The sequence below is a fragment of the Lepidochelys olivacea genome (assembly GCF_965140295.1).
Source record: "Lepidochelys olivacea isolate rLepOli2 genome assembly, chromosome: 11".
Taxonomy (NCBI): Eukaryota; Metazoa; Chordata; order Testudines; family Cheloniidae; genus Lepidochelys; species Lepidochelys olivacea.
Genome location: NC_140421.1, coordinates 10,519,068 through 10,538,972, shown reverse-complemented (window position 1 = coordinate 10,538,972; position 19,905 = coordinate 10,519,068). Strand labels below are relative to the sequence as shown.

General features: G+C 43.2%; 1 protein-coding gene across 8 annotated transcripts in view; it reads left to right on the top strand.

Moving 5' to 3' along the window:
• Positions 1-19,905, top strand: part of SEMA5B (semaphorin 5B) — a 362,976-nt gene that overhangs the window by 285,379 nt on the left and 57,692 nt on the right. For all 8 annotated transcript variants that reach the window (XM_084642529.1, XM_084642523.1, XM_084642528.1 and 5 more), the window contains 2 exons: positions 616-823; positions 3,051-3,258. In XM_084642529.1, coding sequence (XP_084498655.1) covers positions 616-823; positions 3,051-3,258 — 416 coding nt within the window. The remainder of the gene's footprint in view (positions 1-615; positions 824-3,050; positions 3,259-19,905) is intronic.

Sequence of the window (19,905 nt, the reverse complement as noted above, 5' to 3'; positions counted from 1 at the left end):
CTGAGATGGTCAGACACAGGCTAACCAGCCACCTATGTGAAGCTGTAGGAGTTGGAGGGAAGTTGCATGCCAACTCCTTTGCAAGGATTATTTAAAGTCAGGGGAGCCAGTGGAGGAATGCACGTGGAAGAGGCCAGGTAGTGAACTTGGTGTTTTCATACAAAAAGAGTAATTTTGGGGGGAGTTCATCTCAGGTTTACAGGACTTTAGGGTGAGACTTCAGGCAGACCTGGGAGTACCTCAGAAAGGGTTTGGGTAGAAGTTCAGGGTTTTCTTATCTCCTCTGAATTTCTTCATCCATCCTTACCTTTTTTTTCTCCCCAGTTCTGAATTCCTGTAGTTTATCTGTAGACTTGCTCACTCTGTGGTGTCACAAAGGAATAAAATACTGTCTCGCTAGCCAATGGACCAGTATGAACATGTAACTTTATGGGGTGGAAGAGTGACCAAAGCTCCCTGTAACACTGGCTGCTAGCGTAAGGGGCCAAATCTGGAAGGTTTTCCTCAGGCAAAATTCTCAGTGAAGTCAATGAGTGTTTTCCCTGAGGAAGGACTTCAGGGTTGTGTTGTGTGAAGTGCAAATACAGTTGCTGAAGTTCTGTCATCCCTGTTTAGTGTGGGATGCTGAATGACAACAGTCCTAACGAGAACCTGACGGAAAGGATCCTGCAGGATGCCCAGCGCTTGTTCCTGATGAATGACGTGGTTCAGCCGGTCTCTGTGGATCCGTACGTCACTCAGGACAGCATTCGATTTTCCAAACTGGTGGTTGACATTGTTCAAGGAAAGGATACTCTCTACCATGTGATGTATATCGGGACAGGTAAGAGCATTCGAGTTTAAGTAGGACCAGTTCCCTCATTCAGAGACATAGCAGCATGGGAGCCTGATCCTGAGGTCATTACTGTTTGTATTGAGTTCTTACTGTAGGCAAAGCTCCATGGAAGCTAGTTTTTCTGAATAAGGAAGAGATAAAAACAGAATAGAGACCTTGAGGCATGACCCTGAGAGAAGAGGCCTTAAATCTGCAATGCGTAAAAGAAGCAAAAGATGACTTTCCTTTTAACATGTATCAGCTAATCAGACTAAGGCACAATGGTGGAGAAGGGCAAAGGGCTTGCCCTAGGTAACTAAATTGCTGTGTGTGATCTTGTGCAAGCTAACGTAACCTCTCCGTGCTACAGTTTACCTATCTGCAATGATACTTGTGCACTTTTAAATGCCTATGAGGTCAAGAGATGGGTAAGCATTATTATCATCACATTACAGATGGGGAAACTGAGGCAAACAATTTCCTACGGTCACACGAATAGTTAGTGGCAGCACTGAGATTATAATGCAGATCTCTTGAGTCCCACTGCCATGCTCTGACAATTAGGGCACGCTGGAAAGCACAAGAACCATGGATGAAAGGTGATGAAGAAAGGCAAAGTATTATAAATGGTTGCCTTAACCTATTTTCACACTTGAGATCAAAATTAAATTAAATATTTTGATTAATCAGAGCATATGGCCAGCCTCATGGGTGTAATGTTTTCATCCTTTATTGTCAAAAGAAAAGGAGTACTTGTGGTACCTTAGAGACTAACAAATTTATTTGAGCGTAAGCTTTCGTGAGCTACAGCTCATTTCATAATTTTTCGTGAGCTACAGCTCACGAAAGCTTATGCTCAAATAAATTTGTTACTCTTTAAGGTGCCACAAGTACTCCTTTTCTTTTTGTCGATACAGACTAATACGGCTGCTACTCTGAATCCTTTATTGTGACAGTGTTGACTTTATAATAAGATATATTGCCTCTGTAAGTGTTAGATTAAACTAACATTGCAATATGGAGTCATCCTCTCACTCTAAAGTTACCATCTTCTAGGATTGTATCATAATTTATGTAACTTTTACCACCACTTACGTTGAAAGTGATTAGCTTTGATATATTTTAGTAACATTCCCCCTGATTTAAGCTTGCATGGAAGTGATCATGATGAGCAAACTGTACTTACAATGAAATATGGCATGGTTTTGCCACTTCTACATCTTTATTCCTTAAGTGATGTGTCCCAGTTACTATGCCAGAAGAAACAGAAGTGGAAGACTGAGATTTTAATCTCATTTGCTTTTGCCTTCCATTATCCGTGAAGAAGCCATAATGCTGCTTCATCTATTTTCTTTTACACATGTTTCTCTGGGCACTGGTAGTGGTCACTGGAGGCTGGAATTTGTTGAAACTGAAACCTTTCAAAGGATGAGAATCGCAGTTAGAGGCAACCTTTAGCATATTGGATCCTGGAGATTAGTGATGGACTTGAGGCCAAATCGGAATTGACCCCAAATGTCATGATGGTATAGATCCAGATCGGTATTTTGGGGCCCTATTAATTGATATAGAAACTTCCTGTATGTAGCAGAAGTTTGTTGCTAGGAGTAATTTAACTATGGTATTGACACAAAAAAATTGCTGTTTGACTTATTCCTTGAATAAGTCAAACTTCAAAGATAACAGGCATGGACTAATCTCATTTTTGTTCTAAGTGCATGTATTGTTCTTGGAAAAAAATGCTCATTTGACAGCCCGAGATGAACTTCTCCCGTAGATCCATCAATCCACCAATTGATAAATCAACAGTGTAGCATAAGCTTCCATACAAACACTGCTTGTTGTCATTGTATCCCATCTTCCTACTGTAAAGACCACTTTTAGCAGGGAAAGGATAATTTAGACTTCAAACCCATTCAGTCCTTACTGTGACATCAGAGATTTCCAACCCTGGTGCACCATTTGCTACGGTTGAGGTGGCATCATTCTGGGCCCCTCTGCTCCACAGCTATAAACTGGTAAGGACACCTGAATACACGAAAGGGAATTGCACCCACATAGCTGCGGCAGTGTCTACCCTGGATAACAAAAATGTCTAAAAAGTAGTAGAAGAGGAAACAAGCCTTAAAGTGTTTATGTAAATAGGATGTCATTAATCTTTTCAGTCTCTGTGCTAGGTACAAAATTGAATCAATATTTCTAAGATTTACTTGCATCTTGCTTCTTGTTCCATTAGAGTATGGCACCATTTTGAAGGCACTTTCTACCACTAATAGGAGCCTGAGGAGTTGTTATTTAGAGGAAATGCAGATTCTTCCCGACGGTCAACAGGAACCAATCAAGAGCCTCCAAATCCTGCATAGTGACAGGTCACTGTTTGTGGGTTTAAATAATGGAGTGCTAAAAATTCCTCTGGAGAGGTGTTCAGTGTACAGAACAGAAGGGTAAGCAAATTTTATTGCTCTGATATATTCCACTCCAGCTTCAAAGGAAAGCAACAGGGAAACATATCCTAGTCTGATTCATTTCAGAATGCCTTTTTTCATCACTGGGAGAGAGAGTCAAGATATTTGTGTGTGTATCTTGATAGATAGTGCTCACGCCAGGAGCAATGGGAACGAAGGATATTGTTTTTGGTAAATATTAATTTGTCCTCATTAGAAATTAATCACATGTTTACTGAGGAGTAACTTCCAATATTACTTGACATTTCAGTGTTGGTTTTATTATCTCCACATGTTTCGCTTGTAGGTCTCACTGGCTGAAAGGCTGCAGTATTCTGAATTCTTGGTCCTCTCACCCATTGTGGCTTATAAATGATTGCTTGCCAACCATTTAACAATGTAGGAGTGCATTGGGTGGTTATTTTTCGTTGTTTTTAGAAGCCAGTAGCTCATTGGAACAGCATGTGATAGAGTTGGCACCTGAAAAGTGCTGTCTGGCTTCAACATTTTAAAAGAAAATAAAAAAAACATTTTCAATATTGACCTCTGACTGCAGAGGTGTAATCCACCCAGTGTTGAATACAGAAGGGTTTGGACAGCTACATGGCCTGCCCCTACTTTCAGCAGGCAAAGCCGTGTGATACTAGCTGACTGAGGCACGTGCTCATGTAATCTGTGTTTTCCATCTTCAGTCCTAGAGTTTGAAGTGGGTCCAGTTGTGGGTAATTGCTTATTTGCACCCCTAAGGACACTCTTCCCCCTTCAGCCTTTGCGTTGCTGATCCTTGTCTGAAATGGATGTCCCCGGTGCATGCCAAAAGGAGGCAGTTCATTAGCATGCTCTAAACTAACTACCTCTTTCTTGGCCTAGCACAAAACCTGCCTGATTCCACATGGTGAATTTCATGATCGCTTAGTTTCTAACCAGGTTAAAATGATCAACTAGCTTGTTCTAAAGTTGAGTCTGTCTAAATGTAAAAACATCTGCTCTTTCTATTTGTGCTGAGCCTCATAAGTATAATTATTCCTTTTAGGAAGAAAACCCTCCACTTCAGTTGTTACTTTAAGTTTGACTCAGGAGTGGTGAATGTATTAAGGTGTAGGAGTTTGATACAGAAGGGTTTAATACGAGAAAGGAACCATAGCTGGAAAACATCATCCCGTCCTCCCCTCTGAATGGCAAATGTTTAAATGGCCAGAACACAAGAGCCTTTCTCTTAAGATTGTGTAGGAGAATACAGCTTGAAAGGAATATACATATAAAACAGATCAAGGGAAACCTAATTCTTCCCTCTTTTTCTATTTGTTCATGAAAGATATTCCCAAATTAAATTTGCTGGCAATTTATAGAATGTTAAAGTTCCCAGTTTGAGGATATAAAAGTACTTTCCACCGTGGGGTCCAGCGTGACCCTTTTGTAAAGTCAAATGGCCAAGGATTTCAAGGCTCCCTAAGGTATATGGACACTCCATTCCCATTGTTGCTGCTTCTAACAATTTGTATTGTAAATGAAAGGCGGTTTGGCCACGGTTTTACGCGTTGCCTGAGGGATTTGGATGCTAACCATTAAAGGAGAACTTATATGCCCCTCCACTGAACAGAGAGAACGAGCCAATCCTGTGAAAGTTAATGGATGAGACTTGCTCAGTAACAGGCTGAACCAGGTGATTGAGACCGTCATTGTATAACTCCCCTAAAAGTAATTATTTTCTTCCTGGAAGTCATGGCTGTGACAGACATGCACGGCCTTCGTTACAATGCTGATTTAGTGCTAAAGGTTTTCTTAGGGAGACAGCCTTGTGACATACATATCTGGGGCCAGTTTCGTTCCAGGTACAACATCATTGTATTTGGAGCGTAATTTCAATAGGCTGGATCATCTATTCCTGTGAAAAACTATAAGAATGGGTTTGGGAGAGGAAGTGTTTGCTAGGGTCCCCTGTGGGGGATCGTGCGTCTCAAACCCAGGTCCCTGGGCAGTCCTCTGAATGCAGCCACCACCTGACTGGTACCAGCAAAGGGTGTGAGCTGGTAGACCCTAGCTCACCATAGGCACCGCCCACAGAGCTCCCAATTGGAGGAGATGTCTCATGTCTCCAATTGGCTCAGATTCATTGTTTGAATCCGAAGTTGTATAAGCAACTAAGTGAGTTCCTGGCTGGCAGCTACATCAGATCTACCTTCTCGTCTGACTCTTAAGTCCTGCCTTGTTCCTGATTCCTGCCTTCCTGTCCTATTCCTGGTTCCTACGCCCTGCCTTGTTCCAGATCCTTACTTCTGTGCCCTACCTCTAGCTACTGGCTCCAGCTCTGAGCCTTGGCCTGATTCCTGTCTCTGGCTCTCACCCTTGGCTTGACTCCCAACTCTGGTTCCATTGCTGACCTTCGGTTCCTGGCTCCTGACTTCTGCACTGACCACTAGGCCTGACCACCTGCGTTCAGTCTATGACAGTCTCCTCACAGAGATCCCACCAGGAGGATCACGGTTTGCTCCCACATATGGACAGACTGCGGAATCCACCCAGAAACCCCGAGGATCCTGTGGGATCTCTGGGAAGCTAAGGCCCTCAACACAGAGGCCCCATGCATCCTTCCATAGCAGCTTGGTGCTTCAGTGGAGCCATGCTACCAGGTACTTCCCTGGCCGTGGTATCCCCCTTCAAGGGATTGCTACCTTGGAGAGGGGACCACAGAAAAGATGACAAAGCCCCAGGACTTTCTGCAGGGCCAGAGGAGTGGTGATGTGTGTTCCAAGTCCCAGCCTGCCCACACCTCACCTGGCCCAGAATCCCAGACACCCAGAGAACCCGCTTCATGGACTGGAGGGAAAAGGTGATGGTGTCACAAGTGCAGCTGAGTGCTTTTTGCCTCATGAGAGTCCTCTCTACACGTGGATCTGGGAGGCACAACTCCTCCCCTTATCATCCATCTGTACTCCAGCTTAGTGGTACACAATAGTTTAGAACACACAGACTCTCACACATCATAATCATCATTTGACCTCATGGTACTATGTTAAGGTCTATCTCAGGTGACTGGAAGCTGCCTGACATCAGGAGAGGGTTTTAAATTTTCTCCAAATCATACCTCTTTCAATGAAATAAAGCATCAACCCAGCTCTTGAGGGGCTGGGGACTCAAAATCCTGCCTCCTATAATCAGTTTTATCATAGTTTTAGATACTGTAAAATTAGTAGGGTTGGGCTAAATAGAAGTACCTGGATAGGATAGTACCTGAAAGGTACTGTAAATACGTATGGGTGGCAAACAGTGAACACATTTGTACAATGTGGTAAGCCAGAATTTGTTCAGAGAGGGTTGGTCAATGAATGTGATTTTGCAGGTAATGCAGTGGTGGGTCCTGAGTTCAAAAGAAGATGGGGGAAAACTCTGGGAGGCTCTCATGAGATCTGGAGCAATAGAGGGATGGTACATTGCAAAAAAACCCGCAAAAACAAATGGAAACTTGCAAATGTGCACATCCCTTAAAGAAAGCTAAGAGGAGCTGGGTTGTATGTATTTAGATGGTGGATTTTTTTTTCCTAATAGAAACTGTTTTGTAGGGGATTTCTCAATTTCAGATTCCTGAAACTTTCCCCCTTTAATATCCTGGATGTGTAGATCACATGTTTACCAACCTTTGTATTTATTTCAGTGCTGAGTTGTTTCAAGAGGGGTGTTTTAATTTTTTCTGGTGCGTTTCACCTGGCACTTCTCATGGGCTGTGATTTATTGCTTATTGTTGTGTCTATGTTTAATACATGCCAATAAATAACCTCAGGAGCAAGTCACGATTCCTACCCCTCACCTACTTTCTTGCCGGTACTATGACTTCTTGACTGGCTTCTCAGAAAAGCTCTGGTTTCAGCATTTTTCATAATCTAATCATTTTGACGGGGGCTTGGGAAGCCTTCAGCTGATGAAAATTTCATACCTCCCAGGCAGGAATACTACAGTGCTGTTTGTTTCCCTTGGCTCTGTCCCACTTTATCAGGAAACTTGTGACTGTTTCGCACCCCAAGGGCTGATTAGGAATTATGATTGCCAAGTAGTTTTTGGAATCCTATCAGTCTGGGCCCTAAGAAAGGCAAATCAGATGTGGAAACAAAATTGATCTAGCATTGATTAGCTTTGGCATTCCATACAGCTCTGCTGCTGCAAGGCAGTGGGACACATACCTAAGGCTCAGAAAGAGGGGAAGAGGAAGAAAGGGGGTGAAAAAGAACTTCTGACCTCTCCTTACTGTTTGTTTATTGCCATAGCATCAATTGAACCTGCTAAACGGTCACTGATAGCATTGCACAGTGTCTTGATGTGTCTCGCTGACCCAAGCTATTTCTGGGTGTCTAAATGGTGCTTTGTACATGTCCACTGACCTGTCACAATTGGCCTTTTCAATACAGCCAGGCTCAGCAGCCGGGCGACAGGAAGACGGCTGTAGTGTCAGTTGCCCAAATTTATGGCTGGACTTGGCTGCAGGGACCTTGCCTTGTGCATTTGTGTGTTTTCCTATTGTGTTCCTCACTTTCACTGGAGAGTATTAGGAGGGTGTCCAATGCATGCAAAATCTACAAACCCTTTTAAACATGCCATGTTTCTAGACTTCTTTGCTGTATAGTAGTTTGGCTGGGTTTGCTGCTAAGGGTTTTACTTGTTTAGAAACCTTTTTAATTTCCTTATAATACTAGAAGTAGGTAAAGTTGGGTTTAACTCTTGTTTCCAGATACCCCTAAACTTTGGCCTGGGGTTGGTCTTGGATTCCTGGTCTAAATTTCACAGCTGGCATCCACAGTATATCGAGAACAGGTAAAAACAAAACCCAGCATCGGAACTTTGGAATGGTGGGGATTTGTGATCAGGATCCAGTATTGATAGTTTGGGCCAATCTTTAGTCTAGGTCAATAATTATTTAAAGGGAGAGTGAGATCATTATTTCATGTTGGGAATCACTGTGGAGCAGTTGGGACAGTGAGGCCAGCACTAACACAAGGAGCTTTGTGATCTATGTGACCTACCCATTGCCCGACATCTATCCAGAGTGTGCGTACAGTACAGCGGGTTACTGACCCGTGCGTCAGCCAACCACTTTCAGGACAGGGAATGTGAGCGAAGCTGTAGTCCTGCATTTGATTTAGAACAGCGTCAACAAAGCATGGTTGGTGACCAGGCTGGAAGGTCATGCCAACATCACTGCTGCTCCTATTCCTGCTAGAGACATTATTTCACTGCACTTTTTATGGATCATCTTCCTCCCCATCCTCTCCCCACGCCGTCCCACACAACTGTCTGGAGAGTCTACAGCTCATACGAATCAATGATATTTTGGGTGCACTGTGGGGTCTTGGGAACGGGCCAGTTTATTGTCCACCCCTGCTGCTAAAGAGGCATATTTCTCTGTGCAGTTGTGTTCACTTCTTCAGCTGTGAATCTCTTAGGCCTGGTACCAGTTTGGCAGCAGAGTAATGACGTCACTGGAGTTATTCCTGATTTACACTTCTGTGACTGGGATGAGAACCAGGCCCTCTTCGCATGCAGTTGTGGCAGTATTAAAAATACTTGGAGGCCCTCAGAAGAGCCCTGGAACATGGTAATGACGGCGCAGTAGCTCCCATTGTGAGACTGGTGGCCAGATTTTTGCTGAATATTTTGATAACTAAGTGGGAGCTGAGCATTTTTGAAAATCTGGTTCTTTAACGACTATGAAAATTGCTGAGATACTGAACTCCTTTTATGCATGTGTTTGAGAGATTAAAGAGAAGTAGTAAGGGGGGCCTTGTGAAAATATAACTATTATTGAAAAGCAGGAAAGGGAAAATCTGTACTACCTCTTTCCATCTGGTTTGGTTGACATGGTCACTGTAGGGTTAAGGGAACTAGCTACTTACTATACCACTGATAATTAATTTGAAAAGCCTTGGAAAATTTCAAAGAAGGAAAGAAGAGTGATCAGGACAAGTATTATCCCATAAATCCATCCACAAACCCTACTAATATAATGTGATAAATCGTGCAAATGAAATCCTGACTCAATTTACGTTTTCAGAGTAGCAGCCGTGTTAGTCTGTATTCGCAAAAAGAAAAGGAGTACTAGTGGCACCTTAGAGACTAACCAATTTATATGAGCATAAACTTTTGTGAGCTACAGCTCACTTCATCAGATGCATTCAGTGGAAAATACAGTGAGGAGATTTATATACACCCAGAACATGAAAAAATGGGTGTTATCATACACACTGTAAGGAGAGTGATCACTTAAGATGAGCTATTAGCAGCATGAGAGCGGGGTGTGTGTGTGTGAAAACCTTTTGTAGGGATAATCAAGGTGGGCCATTTCCAGCAGTTAACAGGAACGTCTGAATGGTAAAACTCCCATTGACTCGATGGGGCCAGCATTTCAGCTCTAGGGTATGTCTACACTGCAATTAGACACCTGTGGGTGGCCCATGCCAGCTGACTCAGGCTAAGGGGCTGCTTAGTTCCAGTGTAGACGTTTGGGCTCAGACTGCAACCTGGGCTCTAGGAAGCCCTTCCTCACAGGGCCCTAGATCCTGGGCTCCAGCCTGAGCCAGTACATCTAACTGCAATTAAACAACCACTTAGCCCAAGCCCCACGAACCCGAGTGAGTTGGCACAGGCCAGCCGCAGGTTTTTAATTGCAGTGTAGACATAACCCTAAGGATAACAAACAGAACTACAATCAATAAGCTACATGGATTTACGTGCTAGATTAATTTGATTGCTTTTTTTTATAGCACTACAATATTGGACCCCCATACTGCAAACTCTAAGGCACATGCTGAGCTGTAAGCAGATGAGTAGTCCTAATTATTATAATAAATCTAGTCCTGTACCTAAAGTTAAGCAACTTCATAATAGTTTGCAGGATCTGGACTTTTGTGGTTGAAGGGAATGAGATAGATGTAATATGGTTAGATTTTAGTAAAACATTGGGTACTGTATTTCATGAAAGCTTAATTCAAATTGTTTAGGAAAGGAACATTGTTGTATGGATCTAAAATCGATTAAAAGTCCATAAGCAAAGGGCACGGGTAAGTGATAATGAAGCAAGTTGGGGGAAGTTTCTAGTGAGGTACTCAAGAAATTGGCAATAGGTCCATCTTATTTGACAGTATCTTTATGACATGGAAGAAAATAGCATGCTTTGTGGCTGATACTAAAGTGTGAAAGAATCACAAAGAACAGTGATGAGAAAATTAAGTATCTGCAAGGAAAGCTAAGATGGGGTGAGTTTGGGGAGAAAGCTGAGACTGAGGTTTGTGTTCTGGTGGTGGTGGAGTTAAACATGAAAAAGCAAACAGTAGGAATTCAGGATTTTGTGCTGTGTCGGGATGCACAGAGCGGGGTGTGAAAGCTACGTGGTTACAGAAATGTGTTTGGCTATTGAATAATCTTCCAAGGGACGTGGTGAAAGCCCCATCACTTGGCACATTTAAAACTACAGTAGAGTGGACAGAACCCTAAGAAATAATCTGTAGGGAACAAACCCACAGTGGCTGGAAAATAGACTGGACAGTTTGATAGTTCTGTCCAATTTGTGACTTATATGATTCTATAAACTCAGTTTATAAAGCTGTATTTTTATGCTGTCTTTCTGAATACCATCTCTCTCTAACGCCCCTCTCCCCGCCTTTAGACTACCATTTATCATATTATACAATAGCTGGAGCCCAGGTTTATGCAGCTACTGAAAAAAGAAAGGTTATAGCTTAGACAGACGAAGGTCACTTAAGAATGAGCCCAGTAAAATGAGCTAATTTCAGGGCTCACTGGCTTTTGTTTTCTCACTGTCATCTCTTTGTTGCCAATTTGTTTTGGGATGCTTTGGTGTTACGTTTTTTGTTGTTGTTGTTTTTTTAAACACACTGCACTTGTGACCTGGGTGGTTCAGAAGATTCTGAATAGCTTAGAAGATGGATTCTTTCACCTCTAGTTAACTGGCTTGAGTCCAGCCTAGATCAGTGGTGTCTAGAAGTCATTACCATCTGATGACTGCTTGGTGGGCTCTGTGAAATTAGTCTCAGTCCAGTGCAGATTGACAGTGAGCAGGCAGTTTTCTTGGAAGGTACAATGCAAGGATGGCTTTGACACTACAGTAATTTAAATAATATTAATAACAAAATGCTACAAGCAGGCCCCAGGTGATTCATCCTTTGCAGCCTTCAGCTTTTACATCTTGTGCAACTATTATTTCATATTATTTGTAGCACCCTCAATTTTCTAGACACTGTCACGTAGGAGGACGCAGTCTCTGCATCAAAGAGCTTGTAGTCTAATTCCACTGGCTGCATACTTCATATCTCAAATTTCCGGTCTTCTTACAGCAAGACCTGCAGTGAGAGTGAACAGACGCTGTAACATGCATTGTGCGCCCCTGATTGGAGGAGTCATAGTTTAATATCCAGCTGGACAGCTGCTGGGGAATTTGGCCTTTTCATTTGGAGATGTGCTAGTTGTTGGGGTTTTCTTTACAGCATCAGCAGAGTGTGTAAAATATGTATATACAGGGTGACCAGACAGCAAGTGTGAAAAATCAGGACAAGGGGTGGGGGGTAATAGGTGCTTATATCAGACAAAGCCTCAAATATCGGGACTGTCCCTATAAAAGCGGGACATCTGGTCACCCTGTGTATGTACAATTCATCATCAGAATCAAACACATCATAAGAACAGGAGTACGTGTGGCACCTTAGAGACTAACAAATTTATTAGAGCATAAGCTTTCGTGAGCTACCGCTCACTTCATCGGATGCATAGAATGGAACATATAGTAAGATAGATATATACATACAGATAAATTGGAAGTTACCATACAAACGGTCAGGTTTCAGAGTAGCAGCCGTGTTAGTCTGTATTCGCAAAAAGAAAAGGAGTACTTGTGGCACCTTAGAGACTAACCAATTTATTTGAGCATGAGCTTCCGTGAGCTACAGCTCACTTCATCGGATGCATAAAGTGGAAAGTACAGTGAGGAGATTTTATATATACACACAGACCATGAAAAATATACACTGTAAGGAGAGTGATCACTTAAGATGAGCTATTACCAGCAGGAGAGTGGGGTTGGGGGAGAGAAAACCTTTTGAAGTGATAATCAAGGTGGGCCATTTCCAGCACATTTCCAAGAGTTAACAAGAGTGACTTGAAGTAACAAGTGAGGCAGTGAAGTAGGTTCCCAGGAAGTGTCCCTGCTGCAGTCACTGGAACACGTGGCAGGAGCCTGTGCAGAGCTGAGCTGCAAGTTGTCATCCTCATCCATCCTGTTTCCTTGGGGGCTCACTGTTATTTCTACATGTGACACTGTGAGCCAGGCATTTTGTTACAGTGAATGTTTTGCAGAAATGAAACTACTGTGCAAATGCCTTAGTTCCCCAAACCCTTCTATCTGTATGTGCTGCCTCCATTCCCCTGCAGGTACACAGCACCCCCTGAGACAGGGAAACCAGAACAAGCCCGCTCTGCAAAAGACACAGGACACTGTGAAGCCCAGCTTCATGATGGCTCCTTCCACCTGCACCAAAGGGAGATACAGGGGGCAAGGCCGAGGGAAGGTCAGGGCTGGTGAGAGCCTAATTAGTTAAGATGAGCTGTTATCCGCAGGAGAAAAAAACTTTTGTAGTGATAATCAAGATTATTGATAGTGATAAGTGAAAAGATTATTGATAATCAAAAAAACTTTTGTAGTGATAATCAAGATTCTTTTTCTGGATACAGACTAACAGGTCTGCTACTCTGAAACACATAATAGTGATAGTTATTTATATTTATATAGTGTCTTTCATGCCAAAGAATCCCAAAGCAACAAGCTTCTGTGAAAAATACAGTCACCCATTTCATCCACCATTGAAAATCAGTTACTTCTCACGTGGAATATAGCAGCTCCCAGCAACACTACATAGCTGTTTTGGACAGGCACTAGAAAGGTATTGGGTGACTATCAAGAAAAATGTCCTTATAGTGAGATCAGTTACAGTGTGGAATAATCTATCAAGTTAAGTAGAGGAAGTGTTGTTTCCTGGGACACTTAAAACTAGACAGAACAAGTGATGGAGAACATACTTCTTGCACTTGTCTAGTATAGGGACCATCCTGCACAGGGCAAGGGGTGAACTAGATCCCCAACGGATAGATTAGATGGCTAACGTTTCTTTGAACTCTCTAATATTCTGTTATTCTACAAATACTCTCTCTAGTTGAATCAGCTGAGGGCTATTTTTTGAGCAGAAAGTAATTACCCAAAGCTGGACAAAACAACCTCATATGAAAGAGCTGCTCAAATAGTGATTATTTTGTGCAGCCTTGGGGAAAATTGTAGGTTGTTTTCAGACCTCTGTATCATCGTTCATGACTCTTTCAAAGTCATTTGCTCCTGCAGGCTTTCTTCTTGATAACTCCCATCTGAGCCTAGGTGTGAATCAGCAGCATCTTCTGGAGGTTGCCTATAACATATTCATTTTTCCTTGCTAGTGAGAGCAGACACATTTCTTTTCCCTCCAGTCGCCCCTTCTGCAATGCTCTGAAGCCAGTAAATTGCAGGAATTCACTTCATTCTTAAGAATATGAAATCTGAAATTGCAAACCCAAAATGCAGAGGCAAAGTTCCAGCTGCACGTGACATCAGCGTCCTGGCATTTCACGACACGGAGCAGCTGTAGGGAATAACACTTGAATGGGCAAATTTGCCAATGCTGTTTTTCAAAAGGACCTCTAACCCCGCTGCCTTTTTTCTTTTTGGTGTGCTTGCTCCACACTGCAGTCTGCATTGTGTATAAGAGATGTTGTCTTTCTAGATTCCAAGGCCAGAAGTGACCATTGGGATCATTTAGTCAGCCCTCCTGTATAACACAGGCCATAGAACTCCCCCAAAATGTGCTCTAGGAATTTTCTATTATGGCTAAAGTCTTCTCAGTTTCGGAAATGGGTTGTATTTCAACATCCGGACAAGTACACTTCCTACTGAGGAATTCCTTCTTGTGACCCTTCTGGTTAGGACTTGTGTAGTTATCTGCATTTCCTTGTGGATGACTGATTCCATGTCGGGTAGTCAAAGGCACGCTGACTTTCTGTTTCTATTAGAGGTCAGTTTTGTTTGGCATGGTGACAGGAGTTTTTAATAGTGTTTATGGAGCAGTGCTGCTTTTTTAATAACCTGTTTTTAGTTATTAAAAACACCTGTCAGTGCTTTTTTTTAATAACCTGTTTTACTGATGCAAACGTAAATCCAGATTTAATCAGAATTTTCTCAGGATAGCATTAATCTTCATCTCTGAATAAATGCAATGTTGTTTTATTTCATGTCTTTAATAAAAAAACAAACCCTACCCAATAAGGAATTCATTGCCCCTAAGAAATGATGGAAAGGTATGTCAGGGAGTAAGAAATGCAATAATTTGTTGTGTAGATTGTGAGAGGCCATAATCTATAAAGCCACAAACAATTATGGAGATATTGAAAATGTTGGGGCCCAAGTGGAAAGTAACAAAGATAAAGCCAATTCAAGGTCTATGGCGAGGAAAGGGAAATAAGCCAAAATTGCTGACAGAAGTCATGCATCTATACACTATTACTTTCAAATAAGTTAGATGTGTTTTGGCTTTTAAATGGCCTGGAAGGTAATTTAATTTCAGAAGTCATTTTTATGTGTCAGGTTTTAATTTATGTGATTAAAACACAATATATGCAAAGTGGAAATAACGGAAGCTGGTAGTATGTAGGCGATAAACTTCACATACACACTTCTCTGTCTTTGTGTTCTGACATCATGCACCAAACTAATGAACCTCATCTAGCCACTGTAAATGCTACTATCACCCTACCACTGTGGTCTGGGGGCTGGTTTCTTATTGGGCAGTACCTTACTCAGTAAGTAGTTCCACTGATTACTTTGAGGGGTAAAGTCCTACTCCAAATGAATAATGGGTGGCAAAATCTGGCTCTGAATGTGTTGCATTGTTTGGCAGAAAAATGAAGTTGCAACTTGACCAGCATCTGACTGCAACAGCTCAGTTCTAGTCCGCTTGTCTGTTCAGTGGGAAAGATAATGGATTTGCACAGCTCATGAGCCCATCTCTATGGGTTTAAATTTTTAAAGGTATCGAAATTCCTGGGATTCTTTGAGTTGGTTTTTCTTTTTAATCTTATTTTCATAAGCCGTGAACATCGTTTGATTCTGACTCTGCTCTCTTCACGCCATCTGGTTTTAGGGAAGACAAAGGTCCACTCTCCTTTGCGTGGGTTATTGAGACTGTCAGGAATTATTATTTGATTGGCTGGAAGCTAATATGATTATCTGTTTCGTTCATACCCTCTGCAGGTTGATGTTAATGGGACAATAAGCTAACCTTGTCAGGAAATGCCAGTCTGCCAAACACAGTCTTTAGGCTCATAGCTAATCAACAGCAATAATATCACCTTATTGCTTACAAAATGCTACCCTCTTTGCATTAGCCGGGCTGCTCTGTGTTTGAAACCTATTAATATGGACTCCTAACATCTCAAAGCAAAGTTCAGTACTGTAACTCAAAAGATTCTAGAGTAACAGCCGTGTTAGTCTGTATTCGCAAAAAGAAAAGGAGTACTTGTGGCACCTTAGAGACTAACCAATTTATTTGAGCATGAGCTTTCGTGAGCTACAGTGAGCTGTAGCTCACGAAAGCTCATGCTCAAATAAATTGGTTAGTCTCTAAGGTGCCACAAGTACTCCTTTTCTTTTTTCAAAAGATTCTGGCTCCCATCTCCTTCTATGACTTCATGTTCTTTATCAGTCCCCAGTCTTCCTTAAAACAAAGGAATAACATAAACAATGTCCACCCGCCCTGGGCTTAATAAAAGTCTTGCGTCCCTCCTGGGTTTTTTCTCAGCAATCTGCTCCTTGTTCCAGAGAGTGGCTGCGGAGCTGCTTCCCTGGGCCTTTTTTCACTCTAGTAGTCTGAGATTGGCATGAAACATAACCTCTGCCACTCTGTAGCCCCTTGGCTTTCTTCCATCTCATTTCTCTTCTCGTACCCTGCCCTTTATACAGGTCAGTGTCCACAGGGCTGCTCCCCTGGACCTTCCTTCCTGGACTCTTTCTACTGCAGGGACTATTGTAAGAGACTATCCCTTTCTGGCAGTTTTCTGTGCAGACACCCCTCCTCTGCAGCTCTTATAAGGAGCACTGACTCCTTGCTCAGCTGAATCTGATTAGTGAGCAGGGCTAGCTGGCCTCAGGCCTGTGGCCCTTAAAGGGTCATGCCAGCCTGTTACACCCTCCCTCACCCACCTTCCAGAATTAGTTGCATTTACTTGCAGAGTAAAGAGAAAGGGAGTGAGAAAGAGGAAAATGGAAATAGAGAGGAAGGGCATGGGGAGAGCAAGAGCATTGTGATGAATTGCTGGAGCACCTTAGCTTAATATCTATTCGTATAAATGCCATGTGGTTGCTTTGGGATTCTTGGTACAGAAGAGCACATTTCCTTGTTGTCTCTCCCATGGTAATCAGAAGAGAGGACAGAAGTTACAGTAATTCTTGCTTTCCTTTGGTCTGTCAAAGCCTAATTTCTTGAGTCTGCTCTACTGATTTTAAAAGGTCTATTTATTACAGTCTGAAGCTTTTATTTGTCAGGGAAAACTGACCAAAAGATGGAGTCATCTTGGGCCATCAGTACATTAGAGGCTGGATTGGAAACTTTTGAACTGCAGACTTTTAAACTTCAATGCAGATTTTAAGGGAGAAATTGTTCAGTTCGTAAACAAGAGTTCCCAAGTGCCCATGTCAAGGAGTGAGCTGCTGCTTTGCACTGCACACTGGAATGCCTAAGGAGGGCGAGGAATCCCAGTGGGCTAGTCCGTATTCCACCCTGGCCCCATGGCCCACCGGGGATATTTGTTGGCGGCTCCTTCACGGCTATGTACCTGGCACGGTTCATGACTTCCCCCAACAGCTGTTCCTTCTGTGGCGAGAGGGAGACCCTGGCACGCATTTATATCAAGTGCGCCTGGTTGTAGCCCCCCTTCCGGCTCCTCCAGAACTTACTCCTCTGATTCTCGTGTCACTTCTCCCCACATCTCCTGATTTACGCACACCCTGTCTGTGGCTCCACAAAGTTGCAAGACCTCCTTGTCAGCCTCCTCTTGGCCCTGGTCAAAGTGGCCATCCACTATACCTGGAGCAGGAAGCTAAATTTGGGGGGAGGGAGTGTTCTGCGACTGCAGGCCCTACTTCCAATTCTCCCTCAAGTCACATCTCTAGGTAGAGTTCCTCTGGGCCACCTCCACTCGCTCCCTAGTTGCTTTCCAAGAGTAGTGGGTGGTGTCTGTGCTTCCGTGCATGGTGTCCCCCTCTGGATCCCTGCTTTTATACCTGTGACCCTCACAACCATTCCTGTTTTTTCATTTTTTGTCCCCTGAACTTATTTGAAGTCTGGGTCCAGTGGCTCCTCCCCTTGGGTTAAGGGGAGGGGCCTTTAGATGTGTGTGGGCAGAAGCATCCCCAGTGCTTCAATAGGTGCACATTGGAATAAACATTCCCTTTAAGAAACAACTGTGTTCACAGGTCAGACGTTTTTCTGGGTCATTTAACTCGTTTTGGGACAGTCTGTGGTAAAATTCAGTCCCCTAAAACCAAACCCCACAACTGCAGCAACAAAGTGATTCTGAAGGGCCCCCTCATTTTCATTGCTCTGTGAGAGAAAAGTTCTCGTGCGGTGGTCAGCACAGAGATGGTTGGCCACACAATGCTGGCTTCTCCTCCTTGTTTTCAGATGCTAAACTGCATCGTAAGGACATAAAAATTCACAAATACTTTCCCAATAAGCCGCTGCTGCATGGCCGGTATGTGATTGGGAGTGGGGATGGGGGCTGGCCCTAGGTAATTATGGAATAAGGATAGGAGACAGATACTGAGTGGTGAGGAGTGGGGAGGGAGACAGGGCCTGGGTGATGAGAGAGAGAGGCAGGCAGAGCCAGGGCAATTGAGGAGTGGGGACAGGAGGCAGGTGATTAGAAGGGGAGGTGGGCCTTGATCAGTTGAGGAAAGGAGATAGGAGGCCGAGCCTGGGTAGTGGGGAATGGGGCCAGGAGGCAGGGGAAGTTTTTCTATTGACTGTAGTGGGCTGTGGATCAAATCCTACTTGCTGATTCCCCACCTGGAGCCTTAATCCTCTGTCTGTGTTATCCCATCTCATTGCTGTGGAAATTATTGTTGTTCGACAACTGACAGTCCTGTGGCTCCAGAGCAGCAGGCGGCAGGTGAACTCTTAAGGAGGAGTTCCTATTTTCATGGAAATGTCCCTGGTGAGTGAAAGTAGGGAGCGAGCGACAAAATACGCTGTGCAGAAGATATCAGCAGAATTTGTTTCTAAATTGCGGGTTTTCAGTACAGTATATGCCATTAGGCACCAGATAAGACATTTATTGCAAGCCAATGAACTAAAGTGAATCACTGTTGATACAAATACCTTGTCATCATAAACGCAGCCCAGCAGCTGTACATGGAGAGGTATTTTCCTGACTCAGTGAACTATTATTAATCAGCACGAGGGGTCCTGGTGCGGGGGGGGGGGGTGGTTTGGTGTCCTCAGCATCTTACTCTTAATGCACATCCCACCCTTTGGGACTTCATCAGGTAAGTCAGTGGGCAGCACCATCAGCATTAATGTAATCGCTATTCCCTGCTATGCTCTGGAAGGCCCCCAGGGAGAATTTCCGGGGGGGTGGAAAGGGCTAGTGGATTGATTCCCTGGCAATGTTGCTTCAATGGGAGTTGTGATGGCAAGGGGCAGGGAGGAGATGATATTGTATCATTTGCTCCTTGAGGCACTTCTAATCAGCCACTTTAAGAATCTACATACTGTTTGCCATTAAAGAGTCTACATACGGGATGAAATCCTGGCCCCATTGAAGCCAATGGTAAAAGTCCCATTGACTTCAGTAGCATCCTCTGAGTTTCTTTGGGGGCAGGGACTGTCTCTCGCTATGTCTTGTACAATGCATAGCACAATGGGGCCCTGATCCTGATTGGGGGCTTTTGAGCAGTACCAAAATGTAACTGCTACATGATAATATTTGTAAGTAGTTTCCACATGTATTTTCTATTCTAAACACACGGAAATACCGTGGTGTCGTAGCTACCATGGTGTGACAATGCTGATTTACTAATGGTGACTATTGTATGGATATTATTGGCCCTTAACATTTATATTATGGTAACATACAGAGGCCTCAACCAAATCAGGGTCCCATTTTTCTAGGCATTGCACATATAGCGAATGACCGTCCCTACCTCGGAGTCTACAGTCTAGAAGGTGTCTAATTTGTCTTTTTATTGCATACATTGTTGTTTTTGCAATACAATTTATGTAGCATTTTGGGGTCTGTGTATGTGTACAGTATAATTCCAGTTATCAAAATGCCCTTTATCCGAAAATCCTAGTTATTCAAAGCCACAGTGTCCCTCCCATGTAGCCCGATGTTAGTTAATAGCACTTCCGTTTGTCTGAAAACCTGTTTATCTGAAGTATTTGGATGTCCCCCAGCCCATTCAGATAAATGGGGATGTACTATGTATAGAGGGGGATGGGTGTGCGTGTGTGTGTCTATATTATTCATAAAATAAATAGGAATATATTTTTCAAAAATATAAATGAAATGTGG